The sequence below is a fragment of the Actinia tenebrosa genome, unplaced genomic scaffold (genome assembly GCF_029948245.1).
Source record: "Actinia tenebrosa isolate PJP-AT-01 unplaced genomic scaffold, QUT_ActTen_1.0 PGA_scaffold10__47_contigs__length_13832649, whole genome shotgun sequence".
Lineage (NCBI taxonomy): Eukaryota > Metazoa > Cnidaria > Anthozoa > Actiniaria > Actiniidae > Actinia > Actinia tenebrosa.
In genome coordinates, this window is record NW_028292570.1 from 8,417,499 (window position 1) to 8,436,459 (window position 18,961).

General features: G+C 35.7%; 3 protein-coding genes and 1 long non-coding RNA gene across 8 annotated transcripts; 1 reads left to right on the forward strand and 3 right to left on the reverse strand.

The window, feature by feature from the left end:
- Positions 1-13: 13 nt before the first annotated feature.
- LOC116297182 (cyclic nucleotide-gated channel alpha-3) lies at positions 14-18,538 on the reverse strand. 4 transcript variants are annotated; one of them, XM_031705356.2, is made up of 10 exons: positions 18,078-18,538; positions 14,974-16,247; positions 9,681-9,801; positions 9,348-9,436; positions 8,801-9,061; positions 8,519-8,605; positions 8,017-8,113; positions 2,083-2,802; positions 1,403-1,501; positions 14-326 (listed from the first exon to the last, which is right to left on the reverse strand). In XM_031705356.2, exons 2-10 carry the CDS (start codon positions 16,128-16,130, stop codon positions 252-254), a joined length of 2,706 nt encoding a protein of 901 aa, XP_031561216.2. In that variant the 5' UTR covers positions 16,131-16,247; positions 18,078-18,538; the 3' UTR covers positions 14-251. The 4 variants fall into 4 exon arrangements, with proteins under 4 accessions (XP_031561216.2, XP_031561212.2, XP_031561214.2 ...); XM_031705352.2 differs by having other exon boundaries at positions 14,974-16,424; XM_031705354.2 differs by lacking the exon at positions 18,078-18,538 and adding an exon at positions 16,490-16,575 and having other exon boundaries at positions 14,974-16,424.
- Positions 3,138-4,800, forward strand: LOC148912958 (uncharacterized). Of its 2 annotated transcripts, none has more exons than XM_089026787.1 (2): positions 3,138-3,432; positions 3,633-4,800. In XM_089026787.1, exon 2 carries the CDS (start codon positions 3,633-3,635, stop codon positions 4,707-4,709), a length of 1,077 nt encoding a protein of 358 aa, XP_088882913.1. In that variant the 5' UTR covers positions 3,138-3,432; the 3' UTR covers positions 4,710-4,800. The 2 variants fall into 2 exon arrangements, with proteins under 2 accessions (XP_088882913.1, XP_088882914.1); XM_089026788.1 differs by having other exon boundaries at positions 3,712-4,800.
- Positions 4,812-5,983, reverse strand: LOC148912959 (uncharacterized). The gene is made up of 3 exons (XM_089026789.1): positions 5,752-5,983; positions 5,460-5,623; positions 4,812-5,268 (listed from the first exon to the last, which is right to left on the reverse strand). The coding sequence occupies exons 1-3, from the start codon at positions 5,944-5,946 to the stop codon at positions 4,983-4,985; spliced, it is 645 nt and encodes a 214-aa protein (XP_088882915.1). The 5' UTR covers positions 5,947-5,983; the 3' UTR covers positions 4,812-4,982.
- Positions 7,158-8,010, reverse strand: LOC148912960 (uncharacterized). Its single transcript, XR_016119189.1, has 2 exons — positions 7,705-8,010; positions 7,158-7,505 (listed from the first exon to the last, which is right to left on the reverse strand). It is a non-coding gene; the product is annotated as an uncharacterized LOC148912960 (long non-coding RNA).
- Positions 18,539-18,961: the final 423 nt, after the last annotated feature.

Genomic DNA, 18,961 nt, shown 5'->3' on the forward strand with positions numbered 1-18,961 from the left:
CACGTGAGTAGAGTTTGTTTGCCCTGCATTTACTCGAGAGTTTTCCTACGGTTTTCTACTTTCACAAATTCCAAAAAAAATCCAACTAGGCCTGTTAGTTGAACTTGTCCTGCGTTTAATCCGCCTAAAGGTTGTTTTAATTAATGCTCGATAAAGTTTGAAGGGTTTGAAAATGCTTTTTAGTTGTATACACTTAGATTCAATGATCCCTTTATTGTCAAACAATGTTCATCAATCATGTTTGTTCTTTTTCAACATGTGGTATCCGCTTCACTTATGTCGAGTCTTGCCGTAGAAGTTCGACCGTTATCGTGATGTTTGAGAGTCTGTGAGAAAACAATAATATAAAATTCCTTCATTTTCTTTGTCAATTCTTACACATGACAAGTTTTACTACGGTTTTACTTTTTCTGTGAACTCTGAAACTCAAACGACAACCGCCGTTTTCGCTTCCATCATTCAAATTTTTGAAATTTTAGGGAATGTATGTTTTCTGAGACTTTGACATCCAATATGGCGGAGTTTTAGGAGCATATTGCAGCCATGAAGCCACACATTTAATTATATTATTTATCCTTTTTGTAATCATTACCAAATCCTTTAATCTGATTGTTTAAAGGAGTGCGATTAATTCTCAAATCTCATCCTTAGGAGCTCTTAATCACATCCTTTTGAGCTCTTAATCGTATTATTTTGAAAGAGCCAATCACAGAACATAATTCTTATAGGCAGCCAATCAGAGAAGAGAATGATTAGCATTTTTTATGAATATTTAATGATTTGCTGATAAATCGTTTATTTTATACCAGGAAAAACCTGATTGATTTCCTTCTTCTTCTACATTAAATTGATTATTCTGCACTCTTTATTATGTCTTTTTCTTGTGTATGATTACGAAAAGGATATCATTAAGTGGTAATTGAACTTCGTGTCGTATAGTGCAATTTTGGACCAATCACTCGAGTGTGATTTTGGTCCAAATTGCACTCCACTCAGTTCAATTATCATCATTAATTATACTATATCAATTATATATTGCCTCTATTTATAAATGGAAGAGTAATAAGTGAGTTTCTCAACAGACTCAAGTTAGTGTTGACTGTTGTGAACTGATTTATCGGATTTGGTGTCCGCGTCGGTCATTGTTTGTTCGTCGGACTTCGAAAGTTTGATTGACGGAAGCGCAGCGCCAAATCACGTTTGCCGTTTGAGTGTTCGAAAACTGCAGTAAATTGTTTCAAATTAACACTCTTATCAATACTTTCTCATTTTTTCATTCATTCGTTTGTTTTCTATTTTTCTTATTATTTTCTCTTGAATTCCTTTCACTCACTCATGCATCCAGCCACTCCTTCGTTCTTTTTTTTTTCATCCATTCAACTTTTAAATAGTTTTCAATTACCTCGATTTCTTTTTTAAGGTCTTGCACTAGTTTTTTAGACTCGGTTCTCTTTGTCTCTAAGTTATTGACAACTTGTCTCCAAGCCTCAAGTTCTTCTTCCTAAATAAAAAATGGCAAAATTAGCAATAGTCCTTAACAATTGTTTTTAATTTGGTACCTTCCTAACCAATTTCTCAAGATAAAGAGAGTAATAGTCAGATAAACACAATAAAACATAAAAGAATTAGAGTGAAGTAGTGCTAAATAAACTAAAGTGTATTTCACAGGTTTATGAAAACCACTTTATGAACGCTATATCCGTAACACAATTGTTAAAATAGCTAAGAATTCACTTAGGCATGAACCAAGCAAAGAAGAATAGAGGTATTTGCTTTTGTTCTCAAAGTTTTTCTCCAGTAATATCAACTATTTTGTACAAAATAGCTGCAATTAGACAACACATCTTCTTTGGTTTTGTATCACGGATACATGGCATGCACTTTAGTCAATATTCTGACGCTGAGTCTACTGTAATCAAGGCGGGAACAGCGGTTTTTTAGAAATTGGAGTAAATGCTTCCGAAGTATAATTCAAATTTTAGGTTCCAAAATTCCCTCGTGGTGTCACCGATTCACTAGTTTATTGATAAAGCCTTTCTTATGAATACTAGCTTTAGTTTTTTTAGGTTGAGTTTAACTTACCTGTGTGGACAAGAGCTCTGTCATGTGTTCTATAACGGCATTCTTTTTATGAACCTCGTCTTTCAGCATCCGTAATTGAGATTGCATGTCATTCATTTCTATTTCCATTTCTTTTTTAGTCTCTTTCTTCACGTGATTCACAACTTCATTCAAAGATGACGTCATTATTTTCAATATGGCGTCCTTTTCTACGGGATTGATATTTAATGAATATTCATGTTCTAAATCTCCCGCACTTATTGATTTGCTATTAAACCCTGTTTGAATTAATGAAGATGTTTTTTCGCTGGGGCTTGATGGTCGAGAAGAGATTGGGTCTAGTAACCCGCCCCGCGAAGAACGCCTTGGAATTAAGAAGCTGTTCAATGATGGAGAAACAAATGTGTCTTGACTCGAAGAACCAACACAAAGTCCATCGGGGGCTCGTAGTAAATGACTTGAAATTCCTTCACTTTGAATAGACGAAGAGTATGACGATGATGACGATGATGCCAAGGGATTAGAGGAGTTCAAGGTTACCTCAGAAGTGTTATTCATTTCTTCAGTTATATTTTTCATTCTTGTATATTCTACTGGTTTTACAACAATGTTATTGTTTCTGTGTTGTATTTCTTCCGGAGTTTTCTTTCTATTCGCGCAATCTTCCATATCAACAAGTCGAGGGTCTTTACATGTGCTTTGTCTTTCAAGACGACGACGGCCGTACTCCGCTAAAACAGCCTTTGAATAGTAAAGACACTGAAAATGAAATCTTGAGGTAGGGCTGCGTCACATTGAGAAATGGAACTGGGAAGGGATGTAAAGGGTTGAAAAATTTTCCCATTTCCTGAGCTTGAGGCTGCCTCCCGTGAACTTGCATTACTACAATATTTTAGCCTAAATATTTTAAACCCTCGTTATTTCGGACGTTTTCCCCTGCTCACCAGGAGTTTCAAGATAAAGGGAATCTACTAAATGTAATCAATGTCTATGACTATAATATAGTAAAATGAATGCGAAAGAATTTCACTGTCTACTAATGTCGATTACATAGGTTAAGTCAATGAAATTAATAGGCCCTTTGCAGCTAGTGGTCACGTGCTTGGATACCGCTTAGCAACACAAAACTGGAGAGCAAGCCTTCCAGTAAACAAAAGTTGTAATAGGTCAAGCACGCGTGGTTTTATACGATAGTTTCATCGTTCAAAACGCTTAATCCTTTTGCCCTATCTACAAACACAGTAAGATAATCTTAAATTCTCTCCTTTGGACTCGATTTTTGGTTCGAAGTAACGATATTCTTCGCGTTATCGCGAAAAAATTGTCACCGCCGGCCCGCTCGACGGCTGAAAAACATGGCGACTTCGCAAGGTATGTACTTCAAAACTCTCCTTTTTTTTGGTTTCTTTTCAATTATTGGACTTCTAAAATCTCTAAAATAACAGTTTAGATTGTGAATGGTGATCGATTGTAATTGGACGGCATTTTAATGGACGATTTGTTTATTTTTTGTGAGAGTGATTCCACGTCTAAAGTCAAGACTAACCCATGTTTACATATATTCGCTGTAGATGTTAGAACTCCCGACGAGCCATCACATACCAAGAAAAATTCTTCGTACTGATATTTTTATATTTATTTTTGTTTTAGATGAAGTAGAAACTCAAGACATCTCTCATTCCCCATCTACCCAGTATCCTACCCTCACAAAAGAGCACTTTAATGGCTTCCAACCACCTTATCCTCTCTTTACAACCATTCTGCCCAATCAAGATCAACTTGGCAATATCCCATTTGTACAGAGCAAGTTTGGAAATGTCCCAAAAGGCTGTGTCCTGTCATATCAACAAAAGATGTCAACTGACTACATCATAAATGATTTTACTTGCACTTCTTTCCCAGAGCTTCCCCTCTCAAGTGCAGAGGACAGATTTAATAACAATGTGTCAATCTGTCTTGACAGTCGTCAACAATCTATATTTGGAACATTGTCTGTGACAACAGAGTCATCACTGAGAGTGCAGCAGCAAACAGTCACTCAAAGTCAGAGTGATGTATGGCACCTGCTCAGAAAAAAAAGGGTAACAGCAAGCAAATTTGGCATTGTCGCTCGCCGGGTGTCACATTTTGACACCCTTGTCAATCAGCTAAACCCCACCAGATTTGTACAAACTGCAGCAATGAGAAGAGGCATTGAACTTGAACCACATGCTGCCATGGTCTATGCTAGCAATGCAAAGGGTGGAAGAGTAAACCTCTTCCCATCTGGGCTGATTGTCCACCCAAAGTGCCCATGGCTAGGTTGTAGCCCAGACAGGAAAGTTTATGACCTTGATGCCGTAAATAATGGTCAGAATCCCTTTGGCTTGTTAGAAATAAAGGTCGTTAAAGAGGGGGAAACATCATTTGACAATGTGAGGTATCTCACCAAGGACCAGAACACTAACCAGTACAAACTGAAAACAACAGACATTTATTATTACCAGATCCAGTGCCAGCTTGGACTCACAGGATTAGAATGGTGTGATTTTTTCAGTTACATTGACGAAAATTTGTTTGTTTGCTCTAGAATTAATTTTGATTCAGTGTTTTTCCAGCAAGCAAAGGACAAAGTTGATAGTTTTTTCTTCAATTACTATTTACATTAATACACTAAGATTTTTGTTGTTGTTCTCAAACCATGGCCAGATTTCTTATGATAACAAATATTATATTATTTTTATTAATGACAAATCAATTCATAATCTTAATTTATTTTTTATTATATTTATATCATATTAGTATTATATTTATTTGTGCTATTTAGATTTTGTGTTTGTTCATTAGTTGTTTTTTTTTTGAGTTTTCATTTACAAACAAATTGAAATAGTTACAAAAAGCAATCCAAGACACATGATAAACCAACCTGCATTAAAGATTATCTAATCTCTCAAGCCAAATCTCTCAAGCCCAAATTTATTAAGTGCTAATTGTTCTGCAGCTTGCCTCTTAATGTCCTCAATTTCTTTTGCAGCTTCAACTTTAACCCTTTTTATTTCAGTGAGGGCAGCTGCAGTTTCATTTCTACTTTGTTCAAGTTGCTTTTGTGCATCTTGGAACTGTGCTCTGAGTGACTGGACTTGTGCTTGTAGGTCATCCATGCTGAAGGTTGTAGAAGTGCTGGGACTATTATCTTCATTGTCATCACTTTCATCTGTCTGAGTGTCTCTGTAAAAAGGTTTTGAAATTATGATGACACTCAGTTCACACTCAGTTCACACTAAATAAAAAATTATAAAAGACTAAATTATTAAAATTATAAAATTATTTTGGTTTAAACCAAAATAAACATCAAGTACAATTCCATCAGTCAAGTCTAAATGAAATGTATTGAAGTAGAAATATGTGATATTCATTACCTATCTACTTGTCGAATTATCTTTCTTCTTGCTTTGGATTTGGTTGACCAGTCAAAGATTGATGGTACAGCTTCTCTTTTTAGCAACTGACGTCCAGAATCAGTGGGAGGATTGTAATCTTCCTCAGTGAAGTGTTTTGAGCACACTCTGGTACTTTTGTTAACCTATTATAAATCAAATGGCCTTTTAATAACAATGTAACTGTATTCAACTATTTTTATCTTCATTACAGTTTTTTAAAGATCCACAGGCAATTCGTATTGTGCATTGATATTGTTAGATTCCTATATACCTTGAAGTGTGGGCCCACATCTCTTCGTATCTTCACCAGCCATTCCTTTTTCAATTGCTCATCCCTTGCACGGCCTGGTAAGCGGTGAAACTTTAAATCAGGATGATATCGAGAATCTCCGTTACACAAGGGAACACAACAATGGTACGAAGAATTTTTCTTGGTATGTGATGGGTCCGTGTACCTTCCGGCCATTTGATTTTTAAAAATAAGAAAATTGAATTTCGTTCACCAATTTTTTTGATTTTATTGTTTTGAGAGTAAGAAATTACCAAAAATAGCATTTTTTTAATTTTTGATAATAAGAAATTAGCTTTTTTTGATTGAAATCTAAAAACTGAAATCAATTTTCAATTTTCAAAAAAACAAAAATTGAATCGTACAAAATTTACTCTAACGGGGGAGGGGTAAGACAAGTCGTGACTCTGTCCCAGGACCTTATCTGACAATGCATAATGTGCATTCTGATTAAAAATGGCCGCACTGTTGTCAAACAGAGGTGTCATTCGTATGTTTTACTATTTGGCATTAATCTTGGAAAGTTTTTCGTGGATTTTAAACACAGCTGGAACCGAAATAGTTGGCACAATGTAATTCAACGCTGGAACCTGAATATTCTGCCAAACGTTATAATCGTCTCGATGGTTCGGTGAAAGGAAAGGCTTGGTTTTTAACAGATTTTTGTATTATATGTCATTGGCCGGCGAGATGCAGCATTGGAGATGCTTCAAGCAAGAATCAAAGCATTTTTTAAAGAGTATAATCGTTGGATTTGGCTTTTTTTTGTGTGGGTTTATTTGGAGTAAGCTTACGCAAGACAAGACAAGACAAATTATAACAACAACAATTTCCTTTTTATTGCTAATAATTTTGGATTAACTGTGTGGAAATATAAGCTTACAAGGCAAGAACGCAACAGGTATATATCAAAATGCTTAAAAAAATTCATTAGCATTTACTACAGTAGTACTACAACTTTATGCAGTACATCCTAATCAATCTACCAAGACTCAAAGGGATTCATGAAAACGAAATCCTGCTTCATGGCTAAGGGTATTATAATGTTGATGTACTATGTGATTTGAAAATTGGCTAATACTCCAAATAAACCCACACAAAAAAAGCCAAATCCAACGATTATACTCTTTAAAAAATGCTTTGATTCTTGCTTGAAGCATCTCCAATGCTGTATCTCGCCGGCCAATGACATATAATACAAAAATCTGTTAAAAACCAAGCCTTTCCTTTCACCGAACCATCGAGACGATTATAACGTTTGGCAGAATATTCAGGTTCCAGCGTTGAATTACATTGTGCCAACTATTTCGGTTCCAGCTGTGTTTAAAATCCACGAAAAACTTTCCAAGATTAATGCCAAATAGTAAAACATACGAATGACACCTCTGTTTGACAACAGTGCGGCCATTTTTAATCAGAATGCACATTATGCATTGTCAGATAAGGTCCTGGGACAGAGTCACGACTTGTCTTACCCCTCCCCCGTTAGAGTAAATTTTGTACGATTCAATTTTTGTTTTTTTGAAAATTGAAAATTGATTTCAGTTTTTAGATTTCAATCAAAAAAAGCTAATTTCTTATTATCAAAAATAAAAAAAATGCTATTTTTGGTAATTTCTTACTCTCAAAACAACAAAATCAAAAAAATTGGTGAACGAAATTCAATTTTCTTATTTTTAAAAATCAAATGGCCGGAAGGTACACGGACCGTGATGGCTCGTCGGGAGTTCTAACATCTACAGCGAATATATGTAAACATGGGTTAGTCTTGACTTTAGACGTGGAATCACTCTCACAAAAAATAAACAAATCGTCCATTAAAATGCCGTCCAATTACAATCGATCACCATTCACAATCTAAACTGTTATTTTAGAGATTTTAGAAGTCCAATAATTGAAAAGAAACCAAAAAAAGGAGAGTTTTGAAGTACATACCTTGCGAAGTCGCCATGTTTTTCAGCCGTCGAGCGGGCCGGCGGTGACAATTTTTTCGCGATAACGCGAAGAATATCGTTACTTCGAACCAAAAATCGAGTCCAAAGGAGAGAATTTAAGATTATCTTACTGTGTTTGTAGATAGGGCAAAAGGATTAAGCGTTTTGAACGATGAAACTATCGTATAAAACCACGCGTGCTTGACCTATTACAACTTTTGTTTACTGGAAGGCTTGCTCTCCAGTTTTGTGTTGCTAAGCGGTATCCAAGCACGTGACCACTAGCTGCAAAGGGCCTATTGCTATATCAAACCTGAGCTTCAGGATAATCCCGTGTAGCATTAAGAACATCATCCTTGGACAACACGAAGCACTCAACGTAGCCAACAGTTCGTATATCAGCCGTGCGTCTGAAATGTAAGCAGAAAGTTATAGAAAGCTTTTCGTGTTTATTGTTATGGCATACACGTGCTCTAACTTAGTACCTTAAGTTACCTACACATACGAACACCACTCGAAAGACTTTGTGAGACTAGTAGTGGAGAACACGGGAAAAGGAAGATTCCACCAATAGCTATTATTCATAGAAAGGATCTTCTAGAACTAATCTGAGTATTTAAAACATTCTGGTCTATTTTGTACATTATAATTAAGATAGAAGTTGTTTGTGCCCAATCAATAACTATCTTAGAAAGGCCTGTGCATCCAAGCTAGACCAGCTTCAATCAACCCCATCAACTAGATAACAGTGCACTATGCTAGACATTTCAAAAAATGTTTCAAATGATAGGAAAATATTTCCTCTCTAATCATACCTGTTTTGACCCTCGCTGAGACTCAAAATACCAATCTCTCCAAAGAAATCTCCCCCGGACAAAACCTTGAGTACCTGACCAGCATCACTGTACAGGAATCACAAATATCACGTTTTTGTTTGTATAAAATCATAATCAAAGTACAACTGGATAAGAAAGAAATAATACTCAAGTGAAATACAAGCGTAATCAGTATACTCAGACTCTCATTTCTTTGAGAATTGTTTTTCTTTTTTTCGGTGACGCTCAAGTCCGATGTACTGTAAAGTTGCATCAACTCACCCCACAACTTCAATCTTTCCACTGATAATAACATACATCTCTCTTGCTACTTCTCCCTTGCGGCAGATATAATCCCCTGGTGTGAAGATCCTCAACTTCATTTTTAAAACAAGATCGTGAAGAAACTCGGGCTGACATTTCTGCAGGAATGTGACCTTACTCAAGGTCTCTAGGTTCACATGTAGGGCTATCTCTGTCTTGAGTTTATCGGGAAGAAGAGTGAGAGAGTTAACATCGCCATTACCATGTCCAATGCGTCCCCTAAAGAAATGATGACATATATAGAAAATGAAATTCCGAAGTTTTTCTGCAACTTAGCTTCAACCGGAAACCCACGCTAGAAAAACATGTACACGCGCATTTCAACATTTTTTAAAAGCGCATGTTTTAAAAAGCATTTTAAGAACTAAATGAAAATAAAATGCGATGGAGTTTATTTTAAAAGTAAGTGTAAATCACGGTAAAGAGTGCCCCCTTGATCTGCAACTTGCAAATGCAACAATATTGCATATTTGTATTTTTCATTCTTTTCAATTATTTGCCTCACCTCCCCCAGGAGTAGTCGTACCACATTAGAACTCTTCTCTGAAGGTCTTTGGGTACTTTGTTACTCTGCATGTAATACTTGGTGTTTTCCTAAACATTAAACCAAATTTTAGTTCTTTTATATGACCTACAATTGCTAGGACGATGCTGCCCACGAAGAGAACAGATTTGCTCCCCCCCCCCCCCCCCCCCACACACACACCCCCAACCCCCCCTGTCCCATCTCAGAAATACTCCTGGCTCTACTCTAGCTCTTGTGCATCTTTCCCACCCTTTAATAAAATTGTACCTTACAGGGTGTAATTCTGGTCGGTGTTTGACACCACTTACGTACCCTTTGTCTTTCGAAGTCCATTCGACTTGCATTACGATTAACAATGATGCTCCCAGCATTACCCACGATAGTAGCGAACATCAAGACACCGCATAAATAACAGGCGATGGTATAAACATACCTTTAAATCAAAAATATGCAAGTTAAATTATAAATGTATAATCAATGCTTTAGGGGCCGTAACACAATGAAGTGGAAAATAGAAACTCTAAAGCCCCCTTTACACTAGCGATTTTCGCTGCGACTTTTTTGCTATTTTGTCCATAATAAATAATGGTAAATAATTTACTTGTAAAGTTTTTTTCAGGATATCAAGATTTTCCTAGACGACTGTCTCTTTTCGGAAGGATGAGACAAAAGCTAGATTTCATATTTCCGAAAATTGCCACAAAAATCGCCAGTGTAAACGGGGCTTTAAACTTAATTTCTGTGCGTATAATAGACGTGTCCGCTTAATAAAGGTTCATCTTACAGTCAATACAGTGCAAGGCACCTCGATATCTTCAAGGCTTATCGTTGTGTCCGCTTAATAGAGGTTCGTTTTATTGTAAATATTGGGGAATAAAATTCTGGGGCCTCGAACAGCTGTCCGATTACTAGAGGCTGTCTCCTTAATAAGGGTTTTGTCTGTATTTCAAACTATTTTACAATATATGTATATACAATGAGAAACTTTCAAAAATTAAGATCCAATAATTTACTATAAAGTTTGATCGACTGGCAAGCCTTTATATCCCCCATTATGTAGTTTTTTTTTCTTTTTTTAATCGATTGTTGACCGAGAGAAAATGAGGTTTAGTCATCATGTAACCAAACATTTTTTCGAGCCCTGAAACAACTGAATCGTGCTAGAGGGCTAATGAGCTCTACTCTCATGTCCGGCCATCAATCTAGTTTTTTCCCCAGAGGGGCCATTACTAGTACGAGTACTTCGGTCTTGACCAAGTGCTTTAAGTATACACATACTCAAAAGGCTAGGAGTACCCTTATCCGACGATGCAGTTAGATTAATAACATGGATAGGATTTTTTGCTATTATAAACCTTTTTGTTATCACACAGATCAAAGTAATTATGTCATTTCTTCAAAAAGAATGGTGGAGCCGTTATAACCAAAGAACTGGTTTATTTACTAGCTGAAGTAGTTTTTGAGTGCACTAAAATATCTATACCAGCTAAAGATGCATTGATATCTAAAACCTTCTAAAAGCTTTTGGTGATTTAACACTTTGCTGTTGCTATTACTGTTAAACAACGGACTTATACTCCAGGTCATACCCGTAGTGAAATTGGAAAACCTTATCTTTAAAGCCTGTAAACTGAAATCAGATAAGATGGTCGGACTTCGTCGAAAGCGAAACTGAGAAGAACCAAGATGGCGCTTTCGATTCTTGTGTTATTTGGAACTGACTCTCAAAACTATCCTTGATGGCTGATATGATAAAATGGAAAACCTCACTTTCAACCAAGAAAAAGGGATTTTTTGTGTGATTTAAAACTAAAAGCCATCCAGAGAAAACTAGCTACACATGCTTATCTTTGATCTTTTGTAATCTCGAGATGGAATGAAATTTCTCTTTAGCATTAGACATGAGCATCTTGGAGATATTCCGCGATAGAAATCTAAAAAACCATCGCGAGAAATGCCATTATTCTAAATAGAATGCGCTGATCAGAAACGATCTGTAGAGGATATCTGCATGTCGGATGTTTGATGTCGGAAGATTCTGTCGTTTTTTTCTTTTATAATTTTTATTTACAAAAAGATTCATGACAACATGATAACTATCAACAAAAAAGAAAAAGGGTTCGACGGCTGAAAGATTCTAAGACTGCACCACAAAAGATAAGCACAAAAGCACAAAAAATAAGACCTTAACAAGGATGAAAACTGATGTTAGTCATAACGATAATGACATACGGCCAAGAACAAGACGAACTGACAAGAAGCAACCATCTGTACGGACTGACAAACCAACCAATAACAAGCGACCGACCAATCAACAAATAAACAACAGTTAAAGAGACATGCAGTGATAAAGCAAACCAATACCAAAAGTACGTCAAACAAGCAAAAGGCTAAATCTGCATAAGCACAGTTCTAAGCCAATAATTAAAATAAAATCAGAAGAAAAAAAATAACAAAACAACAAAATAAAGTAAAAGATTTAAAGAGAGGCAAAAATCAACATAACGTCTAACTATATGGTTCTGCATGATCTTTCGTAGTCTTTCTTTTTGCTTCGCGGTTCCCTAGCTAATTTTCTTAGTTATTTGCAATATTGTTCTCTTTGTTTCTTTTCTTTTTCCCCGATTTTTCTCCCAAATTTTACTTAGAAAACAATTTATAATACTATCCTGAATCGAGAAGGTATCCATTTGCACGTTTTGGCCCAAAATGTTGTATAGCAAAACATATAGGTTTTATTCTGTCTCATGAATCTTCTATCTAATATAACTAAGGTACAATATTGGACGCCCTGTTAACGATATTACCTCGGCTGATTACCACTCATGTGATCATGAATATTGATCAACAAGGCTTTGATCCAAAAATAAATGCAGCCTTGACGGATGGAAGAAAGAAAGAAAGAAAGAAAGAAAGCAAGAAAGAAAGAAAGAAAGAAAGAAAGAAAGAAAGAAAGAAAGAAAGAAAGAAAGAGAGAAAGAAAGAGAGAAAGAAAGAATTAAATAAACAAACAAACATACGATAGTGAGAGGCAGATGGATGTATTTATCGGTTGCCAGGTTCTCAAACTCTTCCCTAAACACGACAAACATCCAGTATTAATAAAATGTACCATCACTCAGACAAAAGCGGCAGTATCTTAATCTCATCAATCGTTTAAAAATACCATTTACGTTTGTCCTTAACTATTTCTGAGTGTCAATATAATCATGATTATCTTAGTTATATACCTATATTATATTTGCATTAAGAATGACAAGCGCACCATTTGTTCCAAGGTAAATTATATTATTTCAAGAGATCTTAATTCAGGGACGAATCTTCGGAAAGCGCTTCGTTAGTAAAAAAAACATAAATCTTTTTCCTCGATATGACAAAAACACTAATTCTAAATGATAAACTGTTTTTAGATTTGTTTTAAATTGTTCATGATTGCAAAAAGATGGTTTTTCTTTCACACCAAGCGAGACAGCATGGCGGCTTGTTTGTTTAGTTCATGCGGAAAATAAACCAAAATTTACTGCAATTTTCACCCATGCCTCCAATGTCTGTGGATTATTTTTCCCAAAGGCAACACTCGGCAGCTAGCGTGAACATCCAAATAACGCCTTCTTTTCATTTCAAACTTCATTCAAAAATTAAGTTTAATTCCATTGACGTTGTTGGCTTATCATCATTTCGGCCGGATTTCCTCTTTTTCTAATATGAAATTAATTCTTTTGTTTCCTAAATATTGACAGCCATTTATTTTTCACAGTACTGAAATCCTCTTCTGCAAATCTTATTACCATTGAAAACGTTTTGAAATAGGAGCAATTTCCAACTTTTTCACACCGTCTAAATTTGCTACCGGACTGACTTTATTTGGTTCTGAATGCTTTCGAGTCTTCTTAGTTCCAAAGTCTATAAGCCGTGAACTAAGCCCTCTTCCATTTGTAGGCTGCCGAGAGTTCCTTAGAAAAGCGAGTTAATCTTCAAAAGCCTCATTCGAAAACTGAAATGATATAGTCAGTCTTTTTTTATATTATTATTACACATTTAATGCAGAGGGTTTTTGATTTAAAGCGGTTGATAGATTAATAGTTATTGACACTATTTTCGCCTTTTTAAAGCACCTTTTAACTTCAAACTAACTAGATTTTTCTACCGAAAGATCTCATTGTGAGCGCGCCGCTAACAGCGGTGGGGTTGTCGAATAAATTAAAGCCCTTCGTAGAACTGGTATCGCGCTAAAATAGATCTTAAAAGAACATTTGTTGTTCCACAATATCAGTAAACAATTCTGTTATGTCGATACATAATAGGCTTAAATAAACAGACTCAAAATATTCGTAAGTGCATGGTGTTTGTTCATGCAGACCCCAAAAATTTAAAAAATAATTGCTTTATTTATTGTCTGTTTTTATCGCCAAAATCAAATAGCTTCGATAATAAATTTGTTATAAATTGTTGTTTTTGTTGTAAATGATAAACGCTCTGTAGTTAAAACAACAGAGTTTTCTATTCCATCTTTAAAATATCAGATAATTAACACTCCTATTGCCGCGTTGTAATTTCAATCAGCGGTGATCCAACTTTCTCCAGTTTAACCTGAACTTCTGGTTTAACTAGTCCGCAGACTTAGATAGTAGCACTCCTCTTCTCCTCGGCTTGTTTGCTTACTGCTTTTCTATATGGTTGCAATCAGTCATATTTGACAGTTTAAAAAATATAATCAATATTTTTGGAGGCAAATAAGATTAGAACAAACTATAAAAGCATGCAATGATTAAAAAACCAACTAGATGAAAATTCGTGTGTTTCACCTGCAAAAGCAATTCTTTAATTACTGTTTAATAAGGAGTGTATTATCAGTGCAGGAGTGTATTATCAGGTTTAAAACCACGAGGCGTAACCAAGTGGTTTTAACAACGATTTCAAAAATAAAAGTAAAAAATAAGAACGTTGAGTTGAGTTTTTACCGGGCATGAAGATCCATGCACGTGATGGATTTGAAGGACGTGATAGGTCTAAATGCTCATTAGCTATTCATGAATTTTTGAATCCACGTTAAAGCTGAACAAAAGGGTTCCTGCGAGGAGTAATAAAAAGTTGAACACCTTTATCTTGCTCGAGGCTTCATTATCCTATTAAAACTACCTATTTTAATTCAGGGCTAGCGGCCTACTATGCAATCAGTTTTGCCTCAAGTAAATGTATCTAAGTGTCCCTTTTTTGATTTGTCATTTAGTTCCGCCGACTACTGATTGCTACGCAATATAATTTCCATCACCAAATAAAATAGTTTGATAGCAAATTTCAAGAAGTATGAAAGCTTAGTTTGTGCTGTGCGTACGATAAATAGTAAAATATACGTTATCTATTTATTAGCAAAATCTCAGAATTCAGTTTTTAAAATAATTTTTCTTCAAGCATTCAATTTCTTATTTAATTTAATTTATTATTATTTGACCGTTTTTTTAATTATTATTATTATTATTTTTTAATATAATTGTTAGAAGTCGGTTACGTGTATTTTGGGTGACCCTTCCTTGCACCAGGGTCACCCTAGCTTCGCGTGTAAACTTAAATATATATATTTAAATTTATGCAGCACTATACTTACTCGACATTAGTAGCAGGTGACGGTAGATCCCCAATGGCGGTCAAAGTCAGAGTTGACCAGTACATAGACTTGAGATATTGTTGATAAAGAGAGCCATTCCCGGGATAGACCCATTTGTTTGTTCCAAAACCTTCAGCACGTGAGATCATAATGTAGATTCCAGCGTTCCAGTTGATCAGAAGAAACATTAAGTGTAACAAGAAAAAGACTCGAAAAAATGTTGGGTAGTTAGTGTGGGACTCCATGAGAGCTTTGACTTTGATACTTTTGTACGACTTGATTAAACGATTCAGACGTAACATTGGGACGCTTTCTGGATATACAACATATAGAATATCCGTCGGCAGCAGCGATAGCACATCAGCTATAAATCGCTTGGACTTGATGTAAGATCTAGCTATACATCTTGTGTTAGTCACTAAGATCCCTTCCTCGAGAAATCCAGTTCGAAAAGAGATCAATAGATCCAAGAGATAGATCAAATCACACAAATAATCAAAAATAAGCCAAACTATAGTAAATTCTTCCTGTGCTCTGGGAAATGCTATTCTAAGTATGAGTACCCAGAGATTGTATCTAATGGCAAATACAATAAAGAAAGACCAGACGTAGATACAACGTCCATCCGGTGCGAAAATCTTGGGTATTTCACGGCATAAAGCTGTGTATCCTACGTCAACATCGTAGTAGTTGGATGCATCGCTTTCCAGTTCTTTGCTATCTATTTCTATAATCGTTTCAGGTTTGATCTGTTGATTACTGTTTGTGCTTCCCAGAGATATCTTCTGAGATGCCTTGGAAGATTTTCTTTTCGGAGGAGTAGTTTTGCGGTTATCAGAACGTGTGCTGAATTTCTGAATAAAAGGATCAACCGTTTCTCTCGGTGTTCTCCAAATTGATTTTCTACGAGTTTTAACAGGTTTCACAGCGTTCTTCATTAACAATACTGTACGAACTCGTTTAGTTACCTTTTGCCAGCGTTCTTCCTTTTCCTCCTCGTCTTGTCCATCTTCTATGCTAATATGACTTTCTAAAGTCGAGAGGTTTCCATTCTGGTTAACAGGTTGTTCGCTAAAAGGTTCGCCTCTCGTTGGCTGTCCAAGCTCTTCATCCTCAAGTGCAACACAATTTTCAAAATGAACTGTTCGTTCTGTCATTCTGTCAATTTATAGGGTTTGCTGCTACGATCAATCGATGGCAAAACTGCATTTATACATGTTATAGCACTGTTATAATACTGAAGAAGACTCGTAAGCTCTGTCGTATAGCTCTACCTGTGAAGAAAAATATTCAAAACATGGCAACCTTGAAGTCGTTAGCTAGGCAACCAAAAAAGTCTAAATTACACGAGAAGGCTTCTAGTCTCTTGCGCCTGAGTTAAACTGGTCAAAGACTTTGTCGTTCAAAAATCCAATGCAGCCCCAAGGTAGTTTGAGCTATCAACGGCGCGCCTGAGAGAGAATGAGAAAAAAAATCAATGTTCGGCACTGTTTCCAAGGATTATTAGTACACTCACTTTCAGTAGTCCCTTATGATACCGTCATTCGTATGGTCCAATAACTTAAAACTGCAACTGACAGCACTGATTAATCAAATTGACTTAATGAATGACGTCGTGTTTGGGGATGGATTATATCGGCTGGTGAAATAAATAGTCAGCATCGACGATCTCGTTTCAAGTCATCGAACTCTTAACGCGCAAAAACGTGTATTTTTTATTGATTCTGAAGACAAAACGTCTGCCAAATTGACACTAGTGTGATACTCTGTTTTAGTTAACTATAGTTAATCGATTATTTAAGTGTTGTATGAATTAATAATGATATAAAACCTCGAAACACTAAATCACACTGTCGTCATACAGCCATTAAAAAAAGCAATTGTACACAAATTTTCTAAGTATCGCAGAAAGCCGGCATTTTTAATAAATTTTCCGAGGTAAAAGCGAACATAAATGACCTATATCTGACAGTGGTTAATCATAAATTTAGATTTTCAATTTACTTGGATCAATCTTTTGTAAACCTATAATAACTGACCTGTCAGATAGGCCTGAAAATAGAGATAATTAAAGCATTCGGTTAAAACAGATTATAAAATGCCGATGGGAAGCGCGTGCGCTGCTAATGCGCCACCTTCGCCAGCCTCGGTGTCGTTTTGAGTACAGTTGTTTGTTGGTTCTCTCCTGTACTTCGAGAGCTTTTCCTCCTTCTAAATTCTAATTCGATCTCATATCTTATGAATTGAGTTACAAAACCTTTTAGGCCGGTATCACGCCGTCCATCCAGAAGTGGTAAATGCATTAGAAATGTCATTTTCGCTCAAGATAATGAATAGAGTATTTGATTTAAGCGATATCGGTGGAGTTCCGGTTTGAAGTTTTCTATTTAAGACCATACGAACAAGCGAAAAATATATAAAATAATAAATAGAAAAAATGACTACGAAGTAAGTAAGTGTCAACTATGTGTTGTTTATGTCTAACATATTAATTGAAAAGGAAAAATTGAAAAAGATAAGAAGAATGAAGAATTAGAAAAGAAAAAAAGAAAAAGAAAAAAAAAACAAAAACAAAAACAAAAAGAAGAAATAATTTTAAAAATGTAGGGACAAAAATTATAAATTAGAAAGCTATTTAAAAATACTCTGATTTTTTCTAGAGTTGTTGTGTTTATTATTAGCGTGCTTATCTTCACCCAGTAAATAATACTGAATAAGAATAGGTTGAAGATCGACAGTATTATCTAAACCTGTTTTTTCGAAAATTCCAAAATTAATCAAATTCTGTGTTGCATATCATCACGTATTGAAGTCAAGGACTGGAGGCGTTTCATTGGAGGAAATGAAATAAAAGGGACAAGATCGACAAACACGAATATTAATATTGTTTAATCAGTGCTTCTTAGTATGAAAGGAAAAAAGAAAGTAGTTGATAAATATTAATATCTTTGTATTCAGTTAATCAATGAAGTATATGATAATCTAATTTTGAGGTTCTTTGAATGCACCCAGCCGAGACAGGCCGCAAATTACGCGTAAAGAGCCTTTCTTTTCTATTCTAAAATAACACTAGTTTAAATATACCAAAATAGTAAATTCAATACCTTACTTCCTGTTTACTAGATTCTAAGATGATTCACCACTTATTTTTAGACGTTCTGGTGTCATTGTTTCCATCATCTAAATACAAATATTTTCTTCATTGGAAGTCTTTTCTTCTCAGTAGTCTTGAGTATTCTAGTTCACATCGATCAGTACTTTGTTGATAGTCCTTTCTCGTTCTTAAGCGGCGCCGATCGCCGAATGTCAACCGTCAATTATTCTCTAGTATTCACTACATGGTCGAACCAGGCAACAAATGACTGACAGATTAAAAGCTTGATTAAGTCTCTGTTTATAGATGCAATTAAGGCAGGTGTAAGAGAATGGACGCGTGTCACGTTGAAGTCTTTCACTTTGTTACCACTGATCCATATTCAGCTAGAGTCAACGAGTACAGCAGGTGTCACAAGGCTGCCTAGGTGTAAGAGATTGGCCGACAGTCCCGTTGTCTTTTGTGATGACCGATCTATTTGCTACTAATATGATACCCTTCACTTGCTCAGCGGGAGGGAGAAGGGAAAAAAGTACTGTTCAAGTCTTTTTTCGGTCCATTTCTCGTCATTTACTAAATAGCTGCTCGTTTTGCAGTCAAACCACCTAATGCGTTCCTATGAAGGTTCAAAGATTCAGTTGATTATTGGGAGTTTGATTTCCATCCTGCTCCGAAACCTGCATTAATGAAACGAACGTTGTAAATTTGAATCCCGGCCTTTACCTCAAAACATCAGTATGTTCATTTGTGAAAGAACTTTTTGAACAAAACAATACACCACACTAAATAACTCTAACTATGGTAGCTACAATTGTGATGATTTTAGCCCTGCACGAATCTCAGGTGAAGACATAAACGTTTACAGCATTTGTTTCATTAATGCAAGCTTTAAAG

What these genes read in the sequence shown, in the direction of transcription:
- LOC116297182 (XM_031705356.2), bottom strand. Translation starts at nt 16,130, where the DNA reads ATGACAGAACGAACAGTTCATTTTGAAAATTGTGTTGCACTTGAGGAT. An exon ending in GGGATTATCCTGAAGCTCAG is followed by an intron (nt 2,803 to 8,016) that starts GTTTGATATAGC and finishes TACTATTCAAAG; the next exon opens with GCTGTTTTAGCGGAGTACGG. An exon ending in CAGAGCTCTTGTCCACACAG is followed by an intron (nt 1,502 to 2,082) that starts GTAAGTTAAACT and finishes TTTTTTATTTAG; the next exon opens with GAAGAAGAACTTGAGGCTTG.
- LOC148912958 (XM_089026787.1), top strand. Translation starts at nt 3,633, where the DNA reads ATGTTAGAACTCCCGACGAGCCATCACATACCAAGAAAAATTCTTCGT.
- LOC148912959 (XM_089026789.1), bottom strand. Translation starts at nt 5,946, where the DNA reads ATGGCCGGAAGGTACACGGACCCATCACATACCAAGAAAAATTCTTCG. An exon ending in ATGTGGGCCCACACTTCAAG is followed by an intron (nt 5,624 to 5,751) that starts GTATATAGGAAT and finishes GATTTATAATAG; the next exon opens with GTTAACAAAAGTACCAGAGT. An exon ending in ATAATTCGACAAGTAGATAG is followed by an intron (nt 5,269 to 5,459) that starts GTAATGAATATC and finishes ACCTTTTTACAG; the next exon opens with AGACACTCAGACAGATGAAA.